The sequence below is a fragment of the Arachis hypogaea genome, chromosome 12, assembly GCF_003086295.3.
Source record: "Arachis hypogaea cultivar Tifrunner chromosome 12, arahy.Tifrunner.gnm2.J5K5, whole genome shotgun sequence".
Taxonomy (NCBI): Eukaryota; Viridiplantae; Streptophyta; class Magnoliopsida; order Fabales; family Fabaceae; genus Arachis; species Arachis hypogaea.
Genome location: NC_092047.1, coordinates 112,578,029 through 112,597,864, shown reverse-complemented (window position 1 = coordinate 112,597,864; position 19,836 = coordinate 112,578,029). Strand labels below are relative to the sequence as shown.

General features: G+C 33.8%; 4 protein-coding genes across 7 annotated transcripts; 2 read left to right on the top strand and 2 right to left on the bottom strand.

Moving 5' to 3' along the window:
- Window positions 1-4,196: 4,196 nt before the first annotated feature.
- On the top strand, window positions 4,197-6,915 carry LOC112728343 (geraniol 8-hydroxylase). The gene is made up of 2 exons (XM_025778427.3): window positions 4,197-5,166; window positions 6,235-6,915. The coding sequence occupies exons 1-2, from the start codon at window positions 4,270-4,272 to the stop codon at window positions 6,856-6,858; spliced, it is 1,521 nt and encodes a 506-aa protein (XP_025634212.1). The 5' UTR covers window positions 4,197-4,269; the 3' UTR covers window positions 6,859-6,915.
- Window positions 6,916-7,833: 918 nt separating this feature from the next.
- Window positions 7,834-12,264, bottom strand: LOC112728341 (uncharacterized). Of its 4 annotated transcripts, none has more exons than XM_072209764.1 (11): window positions 11,613-12,264; window positions 11,455-11,518; window positions 11,187-11,262; window positions 10,251-10,541; window positions 10,036-10,072; window positions 9,492-9,526; window positions 9,152-9,319; window positions 8,944-9,025; window positions 8,687-8,854; window positions 8,445-8,538; window positions 7,834-8,192 (listed from the first exon to the last, which is right to left on the bottom strand). In XM_072209764.1, the coding sequence occupies exons 2-4, from the start codon at window positions 11,510-11,512 to the stop codon at window positions 10,316-10,318; spliced, it is 360 nt and encodes a 119-aa protein (XP_072065865.1). In that variant the 5' UTR covers window positions 11,513-11,518; window positions 11,613-12,264; the 3' UTR covers window positions 7,834-8,192; window positions 8,445-8,538; window positions 8,687-8,854; window positions 8,944-9,025; window positions 9,152-9,319; window positions 9,492-9,526; window positions 10,036-10,072; window positions 10,251-10,315. The 4 variants fall into 4 exon arrangements, with proteins under 4 accessions (XP_072065865.1, XP_072065866.1, XP_072065868.1 ...); XM_072209765.1 differs by having other exon boundaries at window positions 8,445-8,533; XM_072209767.1 differs by having other exon boundaries at window positions 8,445-8,533; window positions 9,195-9,319.
- Window positions 12,265-13,211: 947 nt separating this feature from the next.
- On the top strand, window positions 13,212-17,546 carry LOC112728340 (geraniol 8-hydroxylase-like). The gene is made up of 2 exons (XM_025778426.3): window positions 13,212-15,495; window positions 16,866-17,546. Exons 1-2 carry the CDS (start codon window positions 14,413-14,415, stop codon window positions 17,487-17,489), a joined length of 1,707 nt encoding a protein of 568 aa, XP_025634211.2. The 5' UTR covers window positions 13,212-14,412; the 3' UTR covers window positions 17,490-17,546.
- Window positions 17,547-18,335: 789 nt separating this feature from the next.
- Window positions 18,336-19,331, bottom strand: LOC112729435 (syntaxin-related protein KNOLLE-like). Its single transcript, XM_025779633.3, has one exon. The coding sequence runs from the start codon at window positions 19,151-19,153 to the stop codon at window positions 18,704-18,706; it is 450 nt and encodes a 149-aa protein (XP_025635418.1). The 5' UTR covers window positions 19,154-19,331; the 3' UTR covers window positions 18,336-18,703.
- Window positions 19,332-19,836: the final 505 nt, after the last annotated feature.

Here is a 19,836-nt window from a genome sequence, read left to right as displayed (position 1 = left end):
AGAATCTAAATTAAATAAATTAAAATTTTTATAATTAGATAGAAGTTAGAGTAAAGTTTCAGGAACTAATATGAATTTTAACTCTAAAAAAATATCAAAAACAATATTATATAACTAATAACAAAAATTATCATTTTTAACTAATATTATTTGACAATAAAAATATTTTTATACTAAATTTTAAATTCTAAATCTTAAATAATAGTGGTATACAAATAAAATTTTAACCTAAAAGCTAAAATATTAACTAATATTAATGAAAAATATTAATTTTTAATATTTAAAAAAAAGTTAATTTCCAACAAGATTATTTAAAATCCTTGATTACTACTCCTACGTATAGTATGAAAAGTTAGTTACTTAATTGGGAGTAGATTGCCTTGCTTTTATTCCCTATGCATAAAGCCATAAATATCATTGCAAGCTCGGTTGCTGTGCGGTTTGATTCGATTATTTGAGAAAAAGTCATTTAATCTAATTTTATATTTATTTTTTAGTTTGGTTTGGTTCGATTTTTTATCAACACCAACTAAACCAAATCAAACCAATTAAAATCGATTTGGTTCGATTCGATTTTTTTAATTTTTCAAATAATTCGAAAAAATATCCCGTTCTAAACTTCTATCCATACTCTAAAATCAAATACCAGAGCAGAACTCAAATCAAGAATAAATAATAAAAAATTAAAATAATAGATGATTAGTAATCACAACCAAAGAAGAAGTAATCAGATCCAAAATCCTAAGCAAAACTCAGAACAGAACATACAATCAAAATAAAGAAATAATCAGATCCAAAACCTTAAACAAAACTCACAACCAAGAACAAATAATCAGTAATCAAAGCTAAAAATCAAAATAACAAATTAGAACGTATACAAGTATCAGATCAGAACCCAAAAACAAAACAACAACAAATAGTCAGATCCAACAAATTTAGAACTGCGAAGCGCCAGCGAATGATTATATGGCTGAGTATGTTTGCATATATGCTTATTGAATGAAATGTGAATGTTGCACTTCACTATCTAAGATACGAGTTTTCCTGGGTGAAAGCAGTGGCTAGCCACCACGTGCTCCGGACTCGATACTCTACTGACCCTATGTCGTAAGTGTGGCCGGACACTGTGAAAGTTTCGGATGAGCTCGCCCCCATGGATAAACACCAGTGTGGGTGTTGTGTATATGTATTGATAATTATGATTGAGAATAACTCAAGTTGGGGATGCACGACAGATGGACAGTCCAATGGTTAGCTACCAGGACTTGTCGGGATGGCTTTATAACTGACAGATGAGACTCATCAGCCGCTAGGACTGGCATACATCATATGCATTATATGTGAATTGTTTGAAATGCCTAATTGACTGCATATTACTTGCTAATTGTCTAACTGCCATATCTGCTTTCTATTTGTACATTTTCTTGTTGATATAATTGTGTTTGCGATATTATATTACTGATGGCAGTTGGAGGTTCAGAGGAATTGGAAAGGGGAGTACTAGTTAGGCTGAAGATCTCTAGCTAGTTGCATATTTCATTCATGGTTTAATCCGTTTATAAGCTTTGATTATCTGTTGGGAGTTCTAGGATTGCCTTCGGCTTTCCCAGGACCATTACATGTTAGATATGTGGGTATTGTTACCATACTGAGAACCTCCGGTTCTCATCCATGCGAATTTTGTAGTTTTCAGATGCAGGACGTGAGGTTCCTCGCTGAGGCACGCTGGAGACTTCTGTATTAGCGAAGATCCTTAGCTCTCGGGACTTTATTTTGGTTTTTATGTTCTTACTTAGATACCTATTATCTCCACTATATACATATATACTGTGTTGACTCCTCTTAGAGGTTATTTTGGAGAACAGGTTTTGTAATTCGTCTTTTGGGTTCCTTACTTTATATATATATATATGTATACTTCTATGCTCAGACCGGTTATCTTTGCAAACCAGGTCTCGAGTCTTAATATCCGTATTTTTGGCACTCTTTTATTTATATACTCGCGTTAGCTTATCCTTTATCTGTTTCGTTACGGTATTGATCGAAGTGTTGCGCTTTTCAATTTGCAATTTTGTTTTACCCTTTTTTTCTTCAAAGGCTCCTAGTTATAACCACTTTTTTTACACTACTATATATGCTAAATTTTATTTTTAGAGGTCTTAATACCTCGCCACCTTTGTTTTATGAGTTAAGCATAAGGCTCTGTGTGGTAGGGTGTTACATATACTGTTATCACACACAAGTTGAGAGGAGTTTGGAGAACCAAAGGCGATTATGAGGTTTTGGATGTTGGTTTTGGTTATTTCCTCATCAAGTTTGACTTATGGGAAAATAGAGAGAGTTCTTCTAGGCGGTCCGTGGATGATAACGGGAAATTATGTGGCGGTAAAGCCGTGGTGCCCTTCTTTCCGTCCATGTGAGGATTCCTTTGGATCTACTTTAGTTTGGATAAGAATCACCGGACTTAGCATCTGGTATTATAGTGAGAAGGCTATCTTAAACATAGCGAGAGCGGTGGGAAAGCCGATTAAGGTTGATTTAGCCACCAAGTCAGCTAAGCGTGGCAAATATGCAAGAGCGTGCATTCAAATCAATCTCGGCTAATCTGTGATATGCAAGATTCTGGTTGATGACTTTGAATACACCATTAAATAAGAGAACCCGCATCTCATTTGCGAAAAATGTAATTGCTTTGGGCATGTTACCCAGGATTGTGGGAAGGCAAAGGGGGAGGAAGAGACTCTACCGGTGGAAAGGACCGTCGCACCGTCACAGAAGGAACAAGATGGGGGAAAAGGCAAGCCATCAGCAACCACCAAGGTCAAATCAGCAGAGAAAATGGTGCACCATAATTTTGAATTTGAAAACGCAGGAGTCAATGCTGTGTTGAATATGGAACATGCGGATCTTGTGGGGGGAACGTTGCATGAGATTTTGGAAGATATTAATGCACCTATTGATGGGGAGTGGACTACGGTTACCAAAAAAGGAAAAGCTAAGATAGGCTCAAAAAGAGGCTTTATTCTTAAAAGGCCCAATGTTGATAAGAAACCAACACGGGTTGTTAAAGGCCCATTATTAGTTGATAGAGAGGTCAAGAAGCCCGCTCCAAAAGACAAGGCAACACACACAGAAAACTTTCCTTTCTTGGGAGTTCTTCGAGAGTGAGCAAAGAGGGCGTGACACCTGTTTTCTCGACATCGACCATTAATTCGAATCACAAGAGAAGGAGACCTCCCTCTCTTCAGAGTTCACCAACCGATCATGTCGGTGAAGACAAGCAAGATGAGACCAAACAGAAAGGAAGTGCTGTTCTAGAAGGAACTACCAAGATGCATGTGAGACAGAGGACCTTCGATGTGAGAGGTGGATGTTGCCGTTCTATCATCAAACTTGATTTTTATGGTTAGTGATTTTATGGACTTGATCAATTGGAACATAAGAGGAGCATCAAACAAGATAGCTCGAGTACATTGCAAATAATTGGTAAAACGATTTAATCTTACTTATGTTATTCTTGTAGAGACACATCTTACTTATGGATGGCTTTCCTTTCTCAATCACACAAAAAAAAAAAAAAAAAACAGACTTTAAAATTTTGAAGGACGAAAGGCAGTGGTAAAATGAGAATAATAATTCACCTAAATTACCAATCATTACATATATTATTATATATGAGCAAAATTTTATTTATAATAATATATAAATAAAATTTTTTATTTTTTATTAATATTTTACTAATATTTTATATTTTAAATTTAATAATATATAAATAAAATGTTAACTAAAAATATTATCTAATATCGATAAAAAAATATTTTCATAACATTTTTCATTATATATAACGACATCATCATCACTAGTTATATATGACCCCATAAAAATCTTTAAGTAAGGACAATTTATTATTTTATCACAATCTAGAGAGTAGGGCCTAACTTTTTTAAAACATAAAGTGAACAATATAAAATACAAAATTTCCTCCTACGCATACATATGCATGATTTTTCTCCATCCTCGGATCTGTTCATCACATCATCGTGACTTATGCCAAAGTTTTTCATATTTTATTCGTGAATAAATTTTTTGTGAATACTACGTATTGATAAGGATCGGATAAGGATAGAGATAATGTGTGTATGCGTATACCGTGTGTGTATCTATATAGACGTTGATATTAATTGGTTGATTGATTGGACGGAAAATAACTCTATATATATAGAGAAACTCTCACTAGTACACACAAGCAAGAAGCTAGCGCTAATAGCAATGGACTATGTTTCAATGCTTCTTCTATTGTCTTTTGTGTTGGTAACTATTCATGTCCTAATCTCAAACTTAGCCCAAAAAAAATCACTCAAACTTCCACCAGGGCCTAACCCTTTTCCAATCATAGGAAACATCTTAGATTTTGGTAATCAACCTCACCAAGCACTTGCTAAGCTTTCTCAAACCTATGGACCCATAATGACTATGAAGCTTGGTAACATAACCACCATAGTTATTTCATCTCCACAATTAGCCAAAGAAGTGCTCCATAAACGTGACCAAATCTTCTCCAATAGGACTATCCCAGATTCTGCTACAGCACATGACCACCACAAATTTTCAATTGTATGGTTGCCACCAACAACTCAATGGAGGAGTCTTAGGAAATTTTGCGCAACCAAAGTGTTCTCAACACAAAATCTAGACTCCGCAGAGGTTCTTGCTCTTCGTCGAAAGAAGGTTCGTGAATTACTGGATTTTGTGAAGGAAAAAAGTGAAAAGGGCGAAACTTTAGATATTGGTGATGTTTGTTTTACGACCGTGCTTAATTCGATATCAAACACTTTTTTCTCTATGGATTTGGCTCATTACACTTCTCAAAAGTCACAAGAGTTCAAGGATGTTATTTGGGGTGTCATGGAAGAAGTTGGAAGACCTAATGTTGTTGACTTCTTTCCAATGTTTCGGTTGCTTGATCCGCAAGGTGCGCGCACAAGACAGAAAGTTTACTTTGGGAAGCTACTTAATTTTTTTGATGGTCTTGTAGAAGAAAGATTGCAATCAAGAAGTTTGAGAATGGAGTCTAAGGATTGCAAAGACGTGTTAGATTCTGTGGTAGATCTCATTTTGGAAGGCAATTCAGAAGTTACCAGATCTCATGTGCTACATTTATTTCTGGTTAGTTTCTTTTTTTTTATGAAATAATAATAATAATAATAATAATAATAATAATAATAATAATAATAATAATAATAATAATAATAAAGTTTGAAAAGGAAATAAACGTAGAAATTATGTAAACCATAATAAAGTGGTTCCAATATTAGTTGCGTGCACTAAATCTATAGAATTTTAATTGCACTAATTATATTATTAAAATTGATAAAAGTGCATTACATTGATTTTTAAACCGTGTACACTTTTTTCATTAAAATATAATTAGTTTAATTAAAATCTTAAGAATTATTTTAGTGTACTTTTAGGCTATTTTAGGCTTAACTCAAAAACACCTAATTTGTAAATTCCTAAAACAATTATATTATAAAAGACTAACTTTATGATAATTATTGATGTTTGTAGTACTTTTTACTTTTTTAGTATTTTTTATAATATAAAAAACCATTTTTCTTTATCTTTTCTTACTTTTTATTAATTAATTTTAGAATAATGTATATTACATAATTAATAAATATTATTATTTTTTTAGTATTTGATTAGCAATAATTTATATCTATATTTATAAATATTTTACACAAATAAATATATAATTTATACTTATATTTATCAAAAGTTTTACGCACATAAAATAATATAATTTGTATCTATATTTTTTAAATTTATACACATAAATTAATAAAATTTATTTATTAAATATAATTTAATATTTAAATTGACCAAATAATAACTAAAAATATTAAAAGTTACAAGCTCCCAAGAATTTCTCTTATTTTTAATATCAAACATATAAAAGATACAAGAAAGATGTATCTAATTCTCTAGCATCTAATATTTTTCAAACTTTATTACGTATGAATGAAAAAATATAGAAAAGATACGAGAAAGATGTATCTAATTCTCTCACATCTAATCTTTTTCAAACTTTATTATATATGAATGAAAAAATCTTTTGTCTCTATCATTAAGAGGATCAACAATCTCTTTCTCATCAATGATTTGTCAATAAACCTTACAATACATTTCATCTATCTTTTGGATTTTTTTACTAATAATTAATGATATTATTAGGATTTATTTGTGGCTGGAATAGACACAACATCAAGCACAATAGAGTGGGCAATGACCGAACTAGTCCATAACTCTAAAAAACTAGTGAAAGTTAGAGAAGAACTTGAACAAGTCCTTGGCAAAGGTGAACAACAACTTGAAGAATCACATATTTCAAAGCTTCCTTTCCTAAGAGCAATTGTTAAGGAAACTTTACGTTTGCATCCACCTGCCCCATTTTTAGTGCCTCATAGGCCAGAAGATGATGTTGAACTATGTGGCTACATGGTGCCTAAAAATGCACAAATCCTAACAAATGTATGGGCTATGGGGAGAGATTCAAGTGTTTGGACCAATCCTAATGAATTCATGCCTGAAAGATTCTTGGAAAGTGAAATTGACTTTAAGGGACAAAATTTTGAGCTAATTCCCTTTGGAGCTGGAAGAAGAATTTGTCCTGGATTACCATTAGGGTTTAGGAGTATACACTTTGTGTTAGCTTCTCTTTTATTTGAATATGATTGGAAGCTTCCAAATAATGTAAAGCCAGAAGAGATGGATATGTCTGAGAAATACGGATTAACCTTGCACAAGGCACAACCTCTTCAAGTTATTCCTGTTTCCATGCATAACAATATCAAGTGATATATGTAAATTTAATTTGGACAATAAATAAAATAAAGTTGTGAAAATTAGACCCAATATTAATTGTTGAGAAGTTTGTTATAGTTAACCGGTTTATAGTTGCCTATGTTGTTTTATCTTTATGTTTTAGGCTTTTAGCTTGATTTTAAATTAATTATTTATTGTATCTCGTGCGTTTTAAAATTTGTTCGAGATATATTCATATAATTAAATAAATCCCGTATAGGCATCGATCATATTGGTTATAATGCTAGTCTATATTTTGGTTTAATGTTTTGGTTTTAGAATAGAAACAAAGAGTTGATGTTAAGTTTCGTATAGGATTAAATAAAATCAACTACGGTTGTTTTGCCTAATTTTCTTTGATTATCAAATATTTTTAAATTTTTTTTTGTATATTTTAAATGTATTAAAATTTTAAAGATTGAGTAATAACATCAATGCATGGCCAGCCATTACCTGTAACTTAAACAGAAAAATCTTCAAGTGATTTATATTTTTTTAAAATATTATTTACATATCAAAATTAATCATTACATATTTATGTATAAAATATATATACACTACAAGAAAACACGTCTTTTCCTACGCTTTTAAAGCGTGGTAAAAAGTTGAAAAAAGCGTAACGATAGTTTTTTTGCCACACTTTTTGAACTATTGGTACGCTTTTGAAAGGGTCACGTCTGAAAGGGTGCCGGTTGCTCTATCACCACGCTTTTGGTAACTTATTGCCACGCTTTATTTTTTGCCACGCTTTAAAATATCGCCACGCTTTAAAAGCGTGGCCATATGTGCCAGATATGGCTACGCTTTTAAGTGTGCCAATAGCAAGATATGGTTACGCTTTTGAAGCGTGCCAATAAAGTTACATATGGCTACGCTTTAAAAGCGTGGCTATATCCTTATCAAATTAAAAAAAATCCTAATATATACTTTTACATGTACTCTAATACACTCCAAAAATAATAAAAAACATTAACAAAAATATGTGAATATTAATCAATAAAAATTAGTATTACATTAGTAGAATTCAAACCAAATTAGCTATATCAATTTCTTATAGCCAAAATAGTTATAAAAATTAATAACATCCTCAAACATGTATTTTCTATTAAGTGATAAAAGAATAAAAGTTGAGTTATACATATTTTCCTGAACCATACTCCATAAATCTCTTCTTTTCCTCCTCCACTTCAAATCTCACATGTCACGTGAGGAACTACCATCGTTGTCTTTCAAGTCTGTGTCTACATTATGCTTCACTAAATACTCAGTTGTTACTTCCCGCTCGCAGACAACAGCGTAATACAGTGGTGTTTTTGTCCATCTTTATCCTTATAAAAGTACAAAACACAAGACAACATAAGCAAAATTTCAAATTCAGCATTCGGAAAATAACTAAAAATGCATAGAACGGTCTTCTACTACACATGCTAAACTAAGAGCAACTATTACAATAAGGAATATCGACTTAATTTAACATTCAAGCTAACTTCCATCATGTTTCCATTCCAGAAAAACAGTGGCAATACCTTTAAAACTAAGTACTTAAATTAGAATGTTTTGAATTGCAATATATGAAATACCATGGCATTAATATCTGCATTCCTGCTAATAAGAAACTCTGTGACATTAAGGTAGCCACAATCCACAGCCCAATGTAATGATGTCCGACCTTCACTATTTGCAACCACTCTCATTAATCAAATATTGAGAAAGGAAAAGTATAATAGCAAACTAAATGATTTGATATAATGTTATAGCAAAAATGATCCAAAAGATCCTTTATGACTATAGGAAACTGATGGTTAAATAACTGTGGATTTACCTTCAAGAGTGGAACTGGGGGTTAAGATGCCACTCAAGAAGCACATGCTTCTCATTAACTGCATCACGAATATACGGATACATATTCATTGCAGTTCTTGAATGAAAATCTCCACCGGCTTCAAAGACTTCCAACATGCTCTTATAGTTAGCAAGATGTGAAAGGATCCTAAACAAGAAATAGAGTAAAACAAAGGAACACATCAATCTACCTTCTGAAAACAAGTAACATTAAATAATATATGATATATGATGTACCTCATATATGGGTTCAATATTTTGAAAGAGGGGTTCCAAAACTGATCTTTGCATAGTCATGGAGATGGAACTAGATCATGGCCTAGAGAAATTTAAATAACAAAATCACATCAACAAAAATATCAAATTATAAGTGTATGTCTGTCAACAAAACAAGTGTCAAGTGAGAGAAATAAATCAAAATAACACAGGGAGCAAAAGAGCATACAATATTTAGCATTGTCACAAAAGAGTCGAATTCATCTACATACATCGTATTGGTGCTATTTACACATGAAAACTGATGTGATTTGGATCCCAAAACAACTTTATTTCCAACATTGTTAACTGATTCTCCTTGTTCTCCAGAAGCCAAGGCAAGCTAATCACTTTTTCTCTGAATCAACCCAATAGAGAAAAGGAGAAAAAAGAGAGAGAGAGAGAGAGAGAGAGAGAGAGAGAGAGAGAGAGAGAGAGAGAGAGAGAGATTAACAGAATATACATCAAATAGAAAGAAAATTGATTTACCTTTCTAACCGAAAAAGGAGGAAAAAATACATTGATTGTACCTTAAAGTGAGGCTTACAAGACAACTGTGCATCCCCTGAAAAATAAACCAAACTTTAATTAATGTACAGAGGAAATTCAAACCTTTTTGTGTGAATTAATTGGTTAAAAGTATTCCATAAAACTAGTTTCGAATCACAGTCAGCTCATACATCAATTACCATTTACCAAACTAGCAGCACATGCATCAATTACCATTTACCAACATGCCATGCCATGTGATCCAATCCAACAATTGTGCGAAGCAAAGAAAGTGACAGTGAAATCATTAGAGTGCTTGAGCATTACCCTTTCTTTGGTAATAGCTATTTTTAACAGTAGAAAAAATGCTAGATTTTAATTAATAACATCAAATACATGAACAATTTTGTATTTTAAAAGAATTTCTTTAGAGCACTAATTGAACTGAATTTTCTTTTTAAAACTTTTAATGCGAGAAACTGAGAATTATAGCAAAGAAATGAAAATAGCAAAGAAGCAGCAAAACAAAAAGTAAAAGGAAACTATAGAAACGATTGTCAATAGTTGAAAAATGAAATGAATTACCATTTGAATCAACTTCTTTTTCTTTATGCCTTTTCTTCTGGATAAACAAAACCAAATAGTAAGCACTTTCCCTAAATAAACATTAAGATATCAATTACCATAATAATACTAAAAGTTAGAAAATACTTACAGCCATCATGAAGTCTTCAACTACTAAAAAAAATATATATTCAAACCAAACAACGGCAAACAAATCTAGAAGTACAAAAACTCACCACCACTAGAAAGAAGATCTTGTGTTATTGGTTGGCCGGATTATGCCAAAGAAATTAGCTACATTTCAAAACACGTAAACACGTAAGCACTCTACTTTTTCAACTTCTTCGTCATCAAATTCATCTTTAAGAGGTTTTTGTGGCCTTCTTCTTCTCTTTTGTGTGGGAAGCTTTTCATCCTCACCACTTCCAGCATCTTCATGATTAACATTTAGCTTTTTACCCTTTCCTCTACCTCTACTCATAATCTTAAAATTCTCGGCAAATATATGATCATACAAACATGAAAATCTGCAAGCAAGTCAAGCCAAGTTTTAAGACTTTCATTAGAGAACTAAAGATATCAAAGGATTATAAACTCTAACTTCAAACTAAACAGGGTGCACTAGCATATTCTTCCCACCAGCACCTATTTATAATCAAGCATATGTGATATGTATGTACTCACAAAAACAAACACAATCCATGATGAGTCGCAGCAACATAGTGAAATGAAAATCTAAAAGGTTAATGATATTAAAGCTATGACTGAATTTGTGCCTAGGCAAAATAAGCCATAAGAAATATCACCCCCTCCCAAGTCCCAACCATTTCTATAGATAAACAAAGGACTTCTCATTGTTCTTGCACCATTTTATTATTCCATTCATTCACAATAAACAAGTTCTTTGAAACCCTGATTTTTCAGTGATAGAATAGTAAAACCCAAAAGATATTGCAACCACAGATTGGTTTCACATGCAGCATAAAACACACAGTAAGAGGATTAGGCGATTCAACGAAAAAAGAGCAAATCAAGTGAGAAATAATGCACAACTAAGCTTCTAATCTAAACAAAGTATTATTTGGAAGATCCACAATAAACCATACAAAGTATTAAATCCAATAACAACAAAACGAGACAAATAAGTTGCATAACCCAACAAAAACACTGACAAAAAATGTGGGTAACTTGGTTGACATCTCCAGCATAAGACTGAATGAATGGAATCTGCTGCAGCAGAAGAAAACTCTACAACAAGCAACATCAAAAAATGAGTTAATTTATATATCTCAATCTAGAAAAAGCAAGTGGATTCAAATAGCGAAAAACAAAAAGCTGAATAAACAGAGTTAAACTTGAAAATAATAAACAAATGAATCAGAGAATAAACAACATAAACAAAGAAGCACAAATGAATTTTGTTTAGATGAGAAGCCAAACCTTGCGAGTAACCTTGTTCTTCGGGAACTTGACGGTACCTGCGGTTCTCTCCTTCCATCGGTTCCTTTCAATTGGAAAATTAAAGAGTAATAACAATTAAAAGCACATATTTATTGTAATATTCAAAATAAATGATTAAATGATGATCGAAGATTTACTGAAAAAGCATGAACAGGTACTCAACAGTGACGATGGCGACCACCGTGACAGCTCCCTCTCGCGTGTCCCCCTCCTCCGCGACGGCAACGGTTCTCGTGGCTCCCTCGTCGGCAACCAGGAAGCACGACAGTGACTGACGCGACAGGAGCAGCTCCTCTTTCCCCTCCTCGGCGACGACGAAGCGCGAAGCTCCTCCAGCGGTAGCGATGGTTTAGTGACGGCTCCTCCTCTCTCATCGTCGCACTCTCTCCCTCTCTCTCGGGTTTGACTCAACAATGGCGGCGGGCTGGGCGCGACGGAGATGGCAGCAAGGCGGCGTCTCCTTCCTCAAGCTCTCCTCTTCCGCGTGGGTGAGGTGGTGCGTGTGTGTATTGTGTTGTGTGCGTTGGAGAGGGGAAAAGGGGGAGTGAGGATGCGGTGCTGTTGTGAGGGGAAAGGGGGCCCATGTGGTCGGTGTTAGGTTAGGGTTTGTTAATTAAAAACGAGTAAGGTTAGTGTTGCGGAACAGGGATCCCGGACGATGTTCTTCGGATTGCTGGGGTCGCCGAGTACTACCCTGGGGTCTTTGGAAGAGTTTAGGTTTCTTTCGAAGGGCCTTCCTTGAATACAAAAGGTTCGAAGAGTTTCAGGATTCTAAGGAGAAAGAGATTTTGAAAGATGGTGTGCAATGTAATTAAGTAATTATATTCTGTTCGAAACATTTTTTTTTCAATCTTTTTGGCCACGCTTTTGAAGCGTGCCAAAAGAGTTGTAGGAAATCGCTACGCTTTTAAAATGTCACTATAATAAAATATTGTCACCACGCTTTAAAAGTGTACCTATTTTTCTCTATGGCTACGCTTTTTAAGTGTGACAACAAAAAGCATGGTCAAATCTCGAATCAATTGCCACCCTCATAAAAGCGTAGCTATAGACCCCTTTCGCCATGCTTTTTAAGCGTAGCAAGAAAAAACGTGGCCAAATCTCTAATCAATCTCGGCCAATTAAGGTTGATTAAGGAAAAGCCGATTAAGGTTGATTTAGCCACCAAGTCAGCTGAGCGTGGCAAATATGCAAGAGCGTGCATTCAAATCAATCTCTGCCAATCTGTGATACGCAAGATTCTGGTTGATGGCTTTGAATACGCCATTGAATACGAGAACCTGCATCTCATTTGCGAAAAATGCAATTGCTTTGGGCATGTGACCCGAGATTGTGGGAAGGCAAAGAGGTAGGAAGAGACTCTACCGGTGGAAAGGACCGCCGCATCGTCACGGAAGGAACAAGATGGGGGAAAAGGCGAGCCATTAGCAACCACCAAGGTCAAATCGGCAGAGAAAACGGTGCACCAGAATTTTGAGTTTGAAAACGCATGAGTCAATGCTATGTTGAATATGGAACATGCGGATCTTGTTGGGGGAACGTTGCATGAGATTTCGGAAGATATTAATGCACCTATTGATGGGGAGTGGACTACGGTTACCAAAAAAGGGAAAGCTAAGATAGGCTCAAAAAGAGGCTTTATTCTTAGAAGGCCCAATGTTGATAAGAAACCAACACGGGTTGTTAAGGGTCCATTATTAGTTGATAAAGAGGTCAAGAAGCCTGCTCCAAAAGGCAAGGCAACACGCACAAAGAAACCTTCATTTTTTGGGAGTTCTTCGAGAATGAGCAAAGGGGGCGTGGCACCTGTTTTCTTGACACCGACCATTAGTTCGAATCACAAGAGACGGAGACCTCCCTCTCTTCAGAGTTCACCAACCGATCATGTCGGTGGAAACAAGCAAGATGAGACTAAACAGGAAGGAAGTGCTGTTCTGGAAGGAACTGCCAAGATGGGAGACAAAGGACCCTCGATGTGAGAGATGGGTGTTGCCATTCCATCATCAAGCTTGGTTTTTATGGTTAGTGATTTTATGAACTTGATCAGTTAGAACGTAAGAGGAGCATCAAACAAGATGGCTTGAGTACACTGCAAAGAATTGAGAGACTGAGACTGAGACTGAGAGGCTAAAAAAGATGGTAGTGAGATGGTAGTATTTGTTTTGAGGTACTGAGACAGAGACTGAGAGACTAAGATTCAGTATCATGTTTGTTGGTTCAGAGATTGGTACTAAAATTTCTGTTTCCGTTTCCAAAATTTCAGTATTTTAGTACCTCCAAAAAGTAGGAACATATGAGACTAAAATTTTTAGAGATGGAAACTGAAACTTTAATAACATTTTATACCTAAAATATCCTCATTTCAATTAATTAATTCCAATTTTACTTTTTGTGCAAATTAAATTAGAATTTCATTCTTGTTTCAATTTTTATCTTCCATTTTGCACCAAACAGAATACTGAGATTTATGTCAATCTCTATCTCTTAATCTTAGTCTTTCCGTCTCTATCTCTCCACCAAACGTTACTTTTTGTGAACAATAAAATACAAAATCATTTGCAAAATTTTCTCCTACGCATACATGAATCATTTTTCTCCATCCTCGGATCTGTTCACATCATCCTGACTTATGCCAAAGTTTTTCATATTTTATTTGTGAATAAATTTTTTGTGGATACTACGTTATTGATAAGGATCGGATAAGGATAGAGATAATGTGTGTATGCGTATATATCGTGTGTATATATAGGGATATGTTAGGTAATCAATAAATTTTTTAAACAGTATAAATAATAAGCTTTTAAAATTAGCTCAATTTAAGTAAAATACATTATACTTTAAATTATACACATAAATCTTAATATTAGTATAATCATCTGTACACTTCGTGAATTGAACATCTGAACATCTAATGAATTGAATATTCAATATATCACAATGTCTAATATTTTTATTGTCTACCTATACTTTTCTATATATATAGATGTTGATATTAATTGGTTGATTGATTGGACGGAAAATAACTCTATATATATAGAGAAACTCTCACTAATACACACAAGCAAGAAGCTAGCAATAAAAAATAATATTATTGTAGCTAGCGCTAATAGCTCAATGGACTATGTTTCAATGCTTCTTCTATTGTCTTTTGTGTTGGTAAGTATTCATGTCCTAATCTCAAACTTAGTAAAAAAAAAATCACCCAAATCCCTCAAACTTCCACCAGGGCCTAACCCATTTCCAATCATAGGAAACATCTTAGATTTTGGTAATCAACCTCATCAAGCACTTGCTAAACTTTCTCAAACCTATGGACCCATCATGGCTATGAAGCTTGGTAACATAACCACCATAGTTATTTCATCTCCACAATTAGCCAAAGAAGTGCTCCATAAACATGACCAAATCTTCTCCAATAGGACTATCCCAGATTCCGCTACAGCACATGACCACCACAAATTTTCAGTTGTATGGTTGCCACCAACATCTCAATGGAGGAGTCTTAGGAAAGTTTGCGCAACCAAAGTGTTCTCAACACAAAATCTAGACTCGACACAGGTTCTTACTCTTCGTCGAAAGAAGGTTCGTGAATTACTGGATTTTGTGAAGGAAAAAAGTGAAAAGGGAGAAACTTTAGATATTGGTGATGTTTGTTTTACTACCGTGCTTAATTCGATATCAAACACTTTTTTCTCTATGGATTTGGCTCATTACACTTCTCAAAAGTCACAAGAGTTCAAGGATGTTATTTGGGGTGTCATGGAAGAAGTTGGAAGACCTAATGTTGTTGACTTCTTTCCAATGTTTCGGTTGCTTGATCCGCAAGGTGCGCGCGCAAGACAGAAAGTTTACTTTGGGAAGCTACTTAATTTTTTTGATGGTCTTGTAGAAGAAAGATTGCAATCAAGAAGTTTGAGAATGGGGTCTAAGGATTGCAAAGATGTGTTAGATTCTGTGGTAGATCTCATTTTGGAAGGCAATTCTGAAGTTACTAGATCTCATGTGCCACATTTATTTATGGTTAGTTTCTTTTTCTTTTTTATGAAATAATAATAATAATAAAGTTTGAAAAAGAAATAAACGTAGGACTTATGTAAATCATAATATAAAGTGGTTCTACATTAGTTGCGTGCACTAAATCTATGAAATTTTAATTGTACTAATTATATGATTAAAATTGACAAAAGTATATTACATTAATTTTTAACTGGGTACACTTTTTTCATATTTAAAAATATAATTAATTTAATTAAAATTTTAAAAATGATTTTAGTGTACGTGATCAATCTAGTAGACTATTTTATGCTTAACTCAAAAACACTTAATTTGTAAATTCCTAAAACAATTATATTATAAAAGACCAACTTTATGATAATTTATGTTTGTAGTACTTTTTACTCTTTTAGTATTTTTTATAATATAAAAGAGAATTTTTTTATCTTTTTTATTTTTTATTAATTATTTTTAGAATAATCTACATGACTAATAAATATTATTATTTTTTTATCAGTATTTAGTTAGTAATAATTTATATCCATGCATATTTATAAATATTTTGCACACAATAAGTATATAATTTGTACTTATATTTATAAAAAATTTTACACACATAAATTAATACACTTTGTACTTACAATAAAATTTATTTATTAAAAATAATTTAATATTTAAACTGATCAAATAATGGTTAAAAAGACAAGTTAGGAATATAAAATAGCACGTTCATTTAGATCTTTTTACATCATGTACGTTCATGTACATTGTGTGATTATATCCTTTTATCCTAAGGTTCAGTGCTTGACTGCTGAGTTTGATTATAAATGACTACTGAGTTTGATTATACTCAAGTTTAGTGCTATATTTGACTAATGAGTTTGATTATATTTGACTATTGAATTTGATTATAAATATTTATTGAATTTAATTATAGTCACGTTCAGTGCTATATTTGACTATTGAGTTTGACTATAATAAAATTCGAGTAAGAAGTTGTGGATTTAAGAAATAGTAACATCTAATAGGGCTTATTGAGTGAGTTTTCGAAAAAAAAAGAGAAGGGTAGCGTGTGGAATGATGAAATGGAGTGATTGTGAGTTTTCCTTTCGTTTTCTCGCCTTAGTTAGAGAGAAAAGTTTTTGGTGGGCCCCACATCACTTTTTGCTATGGTTGTAATTTTCCTTCACATTTTCTTTCAAAAACCAAACAAATAAAAGTATACATTTTCCTTCTATTTCTTTCCGTCCATATCAAATTCTCCCTATTTTCCATCTAAACAAACATAGCCTAAGAGAATCAACAATCTCTATCTCATCAATCATCTGTCAATAAACCTTACAATACATTTCATCTATCTTTTGGATTTTTTTACTAATAATTAATGATATTATTAGGATTTATTTGTGGCTGGAGTAGACACAACATCAAGCACAATAGAGTGGGCAATGACCGAACTAGTCCATAACTCTAAAAAACTAGATAAAGTTAGAGAAGAACTTGAACAAGTCCTTGGCAAAGGTGAACAACAACTTGAAGAATCACACATTTCAAAGCTTCCTTTCCTAAGAGCAATTGTTAAGGAAACTTTACGTTTGCATCCACCTGGTCCATTTTTAGTGCCTCATAGGCCAGAAGATGATGTTGAACTATGTGGCTATATGGTGCCTAAAAATGCACAAATCTTAACAAATGTATGGGCTATGGGGAGAGATTCAAGTGTTTGGACAAACCCAAATGAATTCATGCCTGAAAGGTTCTTGGAAAGTGAAATTGACTTTAAGGGACAAAATTTTGAGCTAATTCCCTTTGGAGCAGGAAGAAGAATTTGCCCTGGATTACCATTAGGATTTAGGAGTATACACTTTGTGTTAGCTTCTCTTTTATTTGAATATGATTGGAAGCTTCCAAATAATGTAAAGCCAGAAGAGATGGATATGTCTGAGAAATATGGATTAACCTTGCACAAGGCACAACCTCTTCAAGTTATTCCTGTTTCCATGCATAACAATATCAAGTGATATATGTAAATTTAATTTGGACAATAAATAAAATAAATTTGTGAAGATTAGACCCAATATTAATGGTTGAGAAGTTTATTATAGTTAACGGCCGGTTTATAGTTGCCTATGTTGTTTTATCTTTATGTTTTAGGCTTTTAGCTTGATTTTAAATTAATTAATTATTGTATCTCGTGCGTTTTAAAATTTGTTCGAGATATATTCATATAATTAAATAAATCCCGTATAGGCATTGATCAAATTGGTTATAATGCTAGTCTATATTTTGGTTTAATGCTTTGGTTTTAGAATAGAAAGAAAGAGTTGATGTTAAGTTTCGTATAGGAATAACTTCTTTCGGTAATGTTAATTAGACAAAACCAAAAAAAAAAAAAGTAAAAATTTACCTTATTTAATATTTATTAATTATCACAATAATTAATGAATGTTAAATAAAATAAATTATAATTATTTTTGATTAATTTTTTTTTAGGGTTAAGTACTGAAATCGTCCCTAAGGTCTAGGGTGAAAATCAAAATCGTCCCCAACCTTTTTTTGTTATTAAAATCATCCTCAACGTTACAAAACGTTATAAAATCGTCCTTTTCTACTTTAATTTTATTTTTTTACCAAATTGCCCTTAATTAATAATTAATATAAATGATAAAAATAATATTAAAAACTAAAAACAAATCCCCCTTCCCTCCCCCCCCCAGCCCCCCGCCCCCGACCTGCACCCCCACTCCTTTCTCTTCCCTTTCTTCTCTCCCTCATCCAAGCAGAAAATCTACAAGCAAAAAACCTCACAACAAACTCAGATTATGCAATACAAATAGAAATTTCAGTTCACACAGAAGAAGATGAAGAAGACGCAGAAGAAAAATCAGATTTCTGTTTCCTAGTCCAACCACAGCAGCAACAACCAAAATCAACAGAATGGCAGTTCAAACAACAATTCAGCAATCCTCATTGTCAAGTTATAGTTACAAATATGCGGTGTCACAATTTCAAAAACAACAACAAAATTCATGCCAAACTTCAAACCAGATTTGAACAAAACCGCATCCGCATCAGAGATATCTTCTTCCATGAACAAGTTCAATCGATTTGAACACACAAGCAACCCGAATTTCAATTCTACAATCAGATTTCCTGATTCAGGGACCAGCTTACATGTATGCCGGAACGCAACCTTTGGATGCCGGTGGTCGTCCGGGCGGGGAACACATCCGATCTAGGACGAAGCAGCGGCAGATCTGACAACAAGTATCGGCGCCAAGGACGGCACCTCTGTGAAGGGGGAGCAGATGCTTGCGACGCCCTGGGTTGACGGAGTGGCAGCAGCGATCGGCACCGGAGATCCTTGAAGGTGTGGCGGAGGGTTCCGACGCGTTTCTCCGAAGGGTTTGTCGGAGGGTTCCACCTGATGCAACTCAAGCAAGCTCTTCTCGATCTCTTTCGCCGCATCGTGCCTGTCCTGAATCTCAACCACGGTTTCCATCACTTTTCCCATCCCATGCTCCCCAATCGCCTTCCCCAAGAACTCCTCTTCCTCGCCATTCGAAATGATCTTCTCGATCACTTCTTCGTCCGGGTACTCACCGGTCACCGTGAAGTACCTTCTTTCAACAGTCTCCTTGTACTCTGTCATCATCCTTTGCCTCAGCCCCTGGAATTCCATCATCAGCTCCTTCAGCTTCTTCCAGAGCCCGTTCGTGACCACAATCCGAGTGCGGTAGATGGCAGTTGTGGTCCCGTCCTTGAGTCCCGAGAGCCTCCTTGTCCATGTCTTCCAGATGGGCTCGAATGGCCCGGGCCTTCTTCGAGGGAAAGGGAAGAGAAGAGAGTGGGGGTGCAGGTGGGGGTGGGGGAGGGGGTGTTTTTAGTTTTTAATATTATTTTTATTATTTATATTAATTATTAATTAAGGGTAATTTAGTAAAAAAAATAAAATTAAAGTAGAAAAGGACGATTTTATAACGTTTTGTAATGTTGAGGATGATTTTAATAACAAAAAAAGGTCGGGGACGATTTTGATTTTCACCCCAGACCTTAAGGACGATTTCAGTACTTAACCCTTTTTTTTTATATCAAATATTTTTGAACTTCTTTTTCTTGTATATTTTAAATGTATTAAAATTGTAAAGATTGGGTAATAACGTCAATGCATGCCCAGCCATTACCTGTAACTTAAACAGAAAAATCTTCAAGTGATTTATATTTTTTTAAAATATTATTTACATATCAAAATTAATCATTACATATTTATGTATAAAATATATGTATAATTTAATTTATTTTTAATATATATATTTTATATTCTATCTTAATAGTTAATTTTAGTATATAATTGGAATAGCTGTTTTT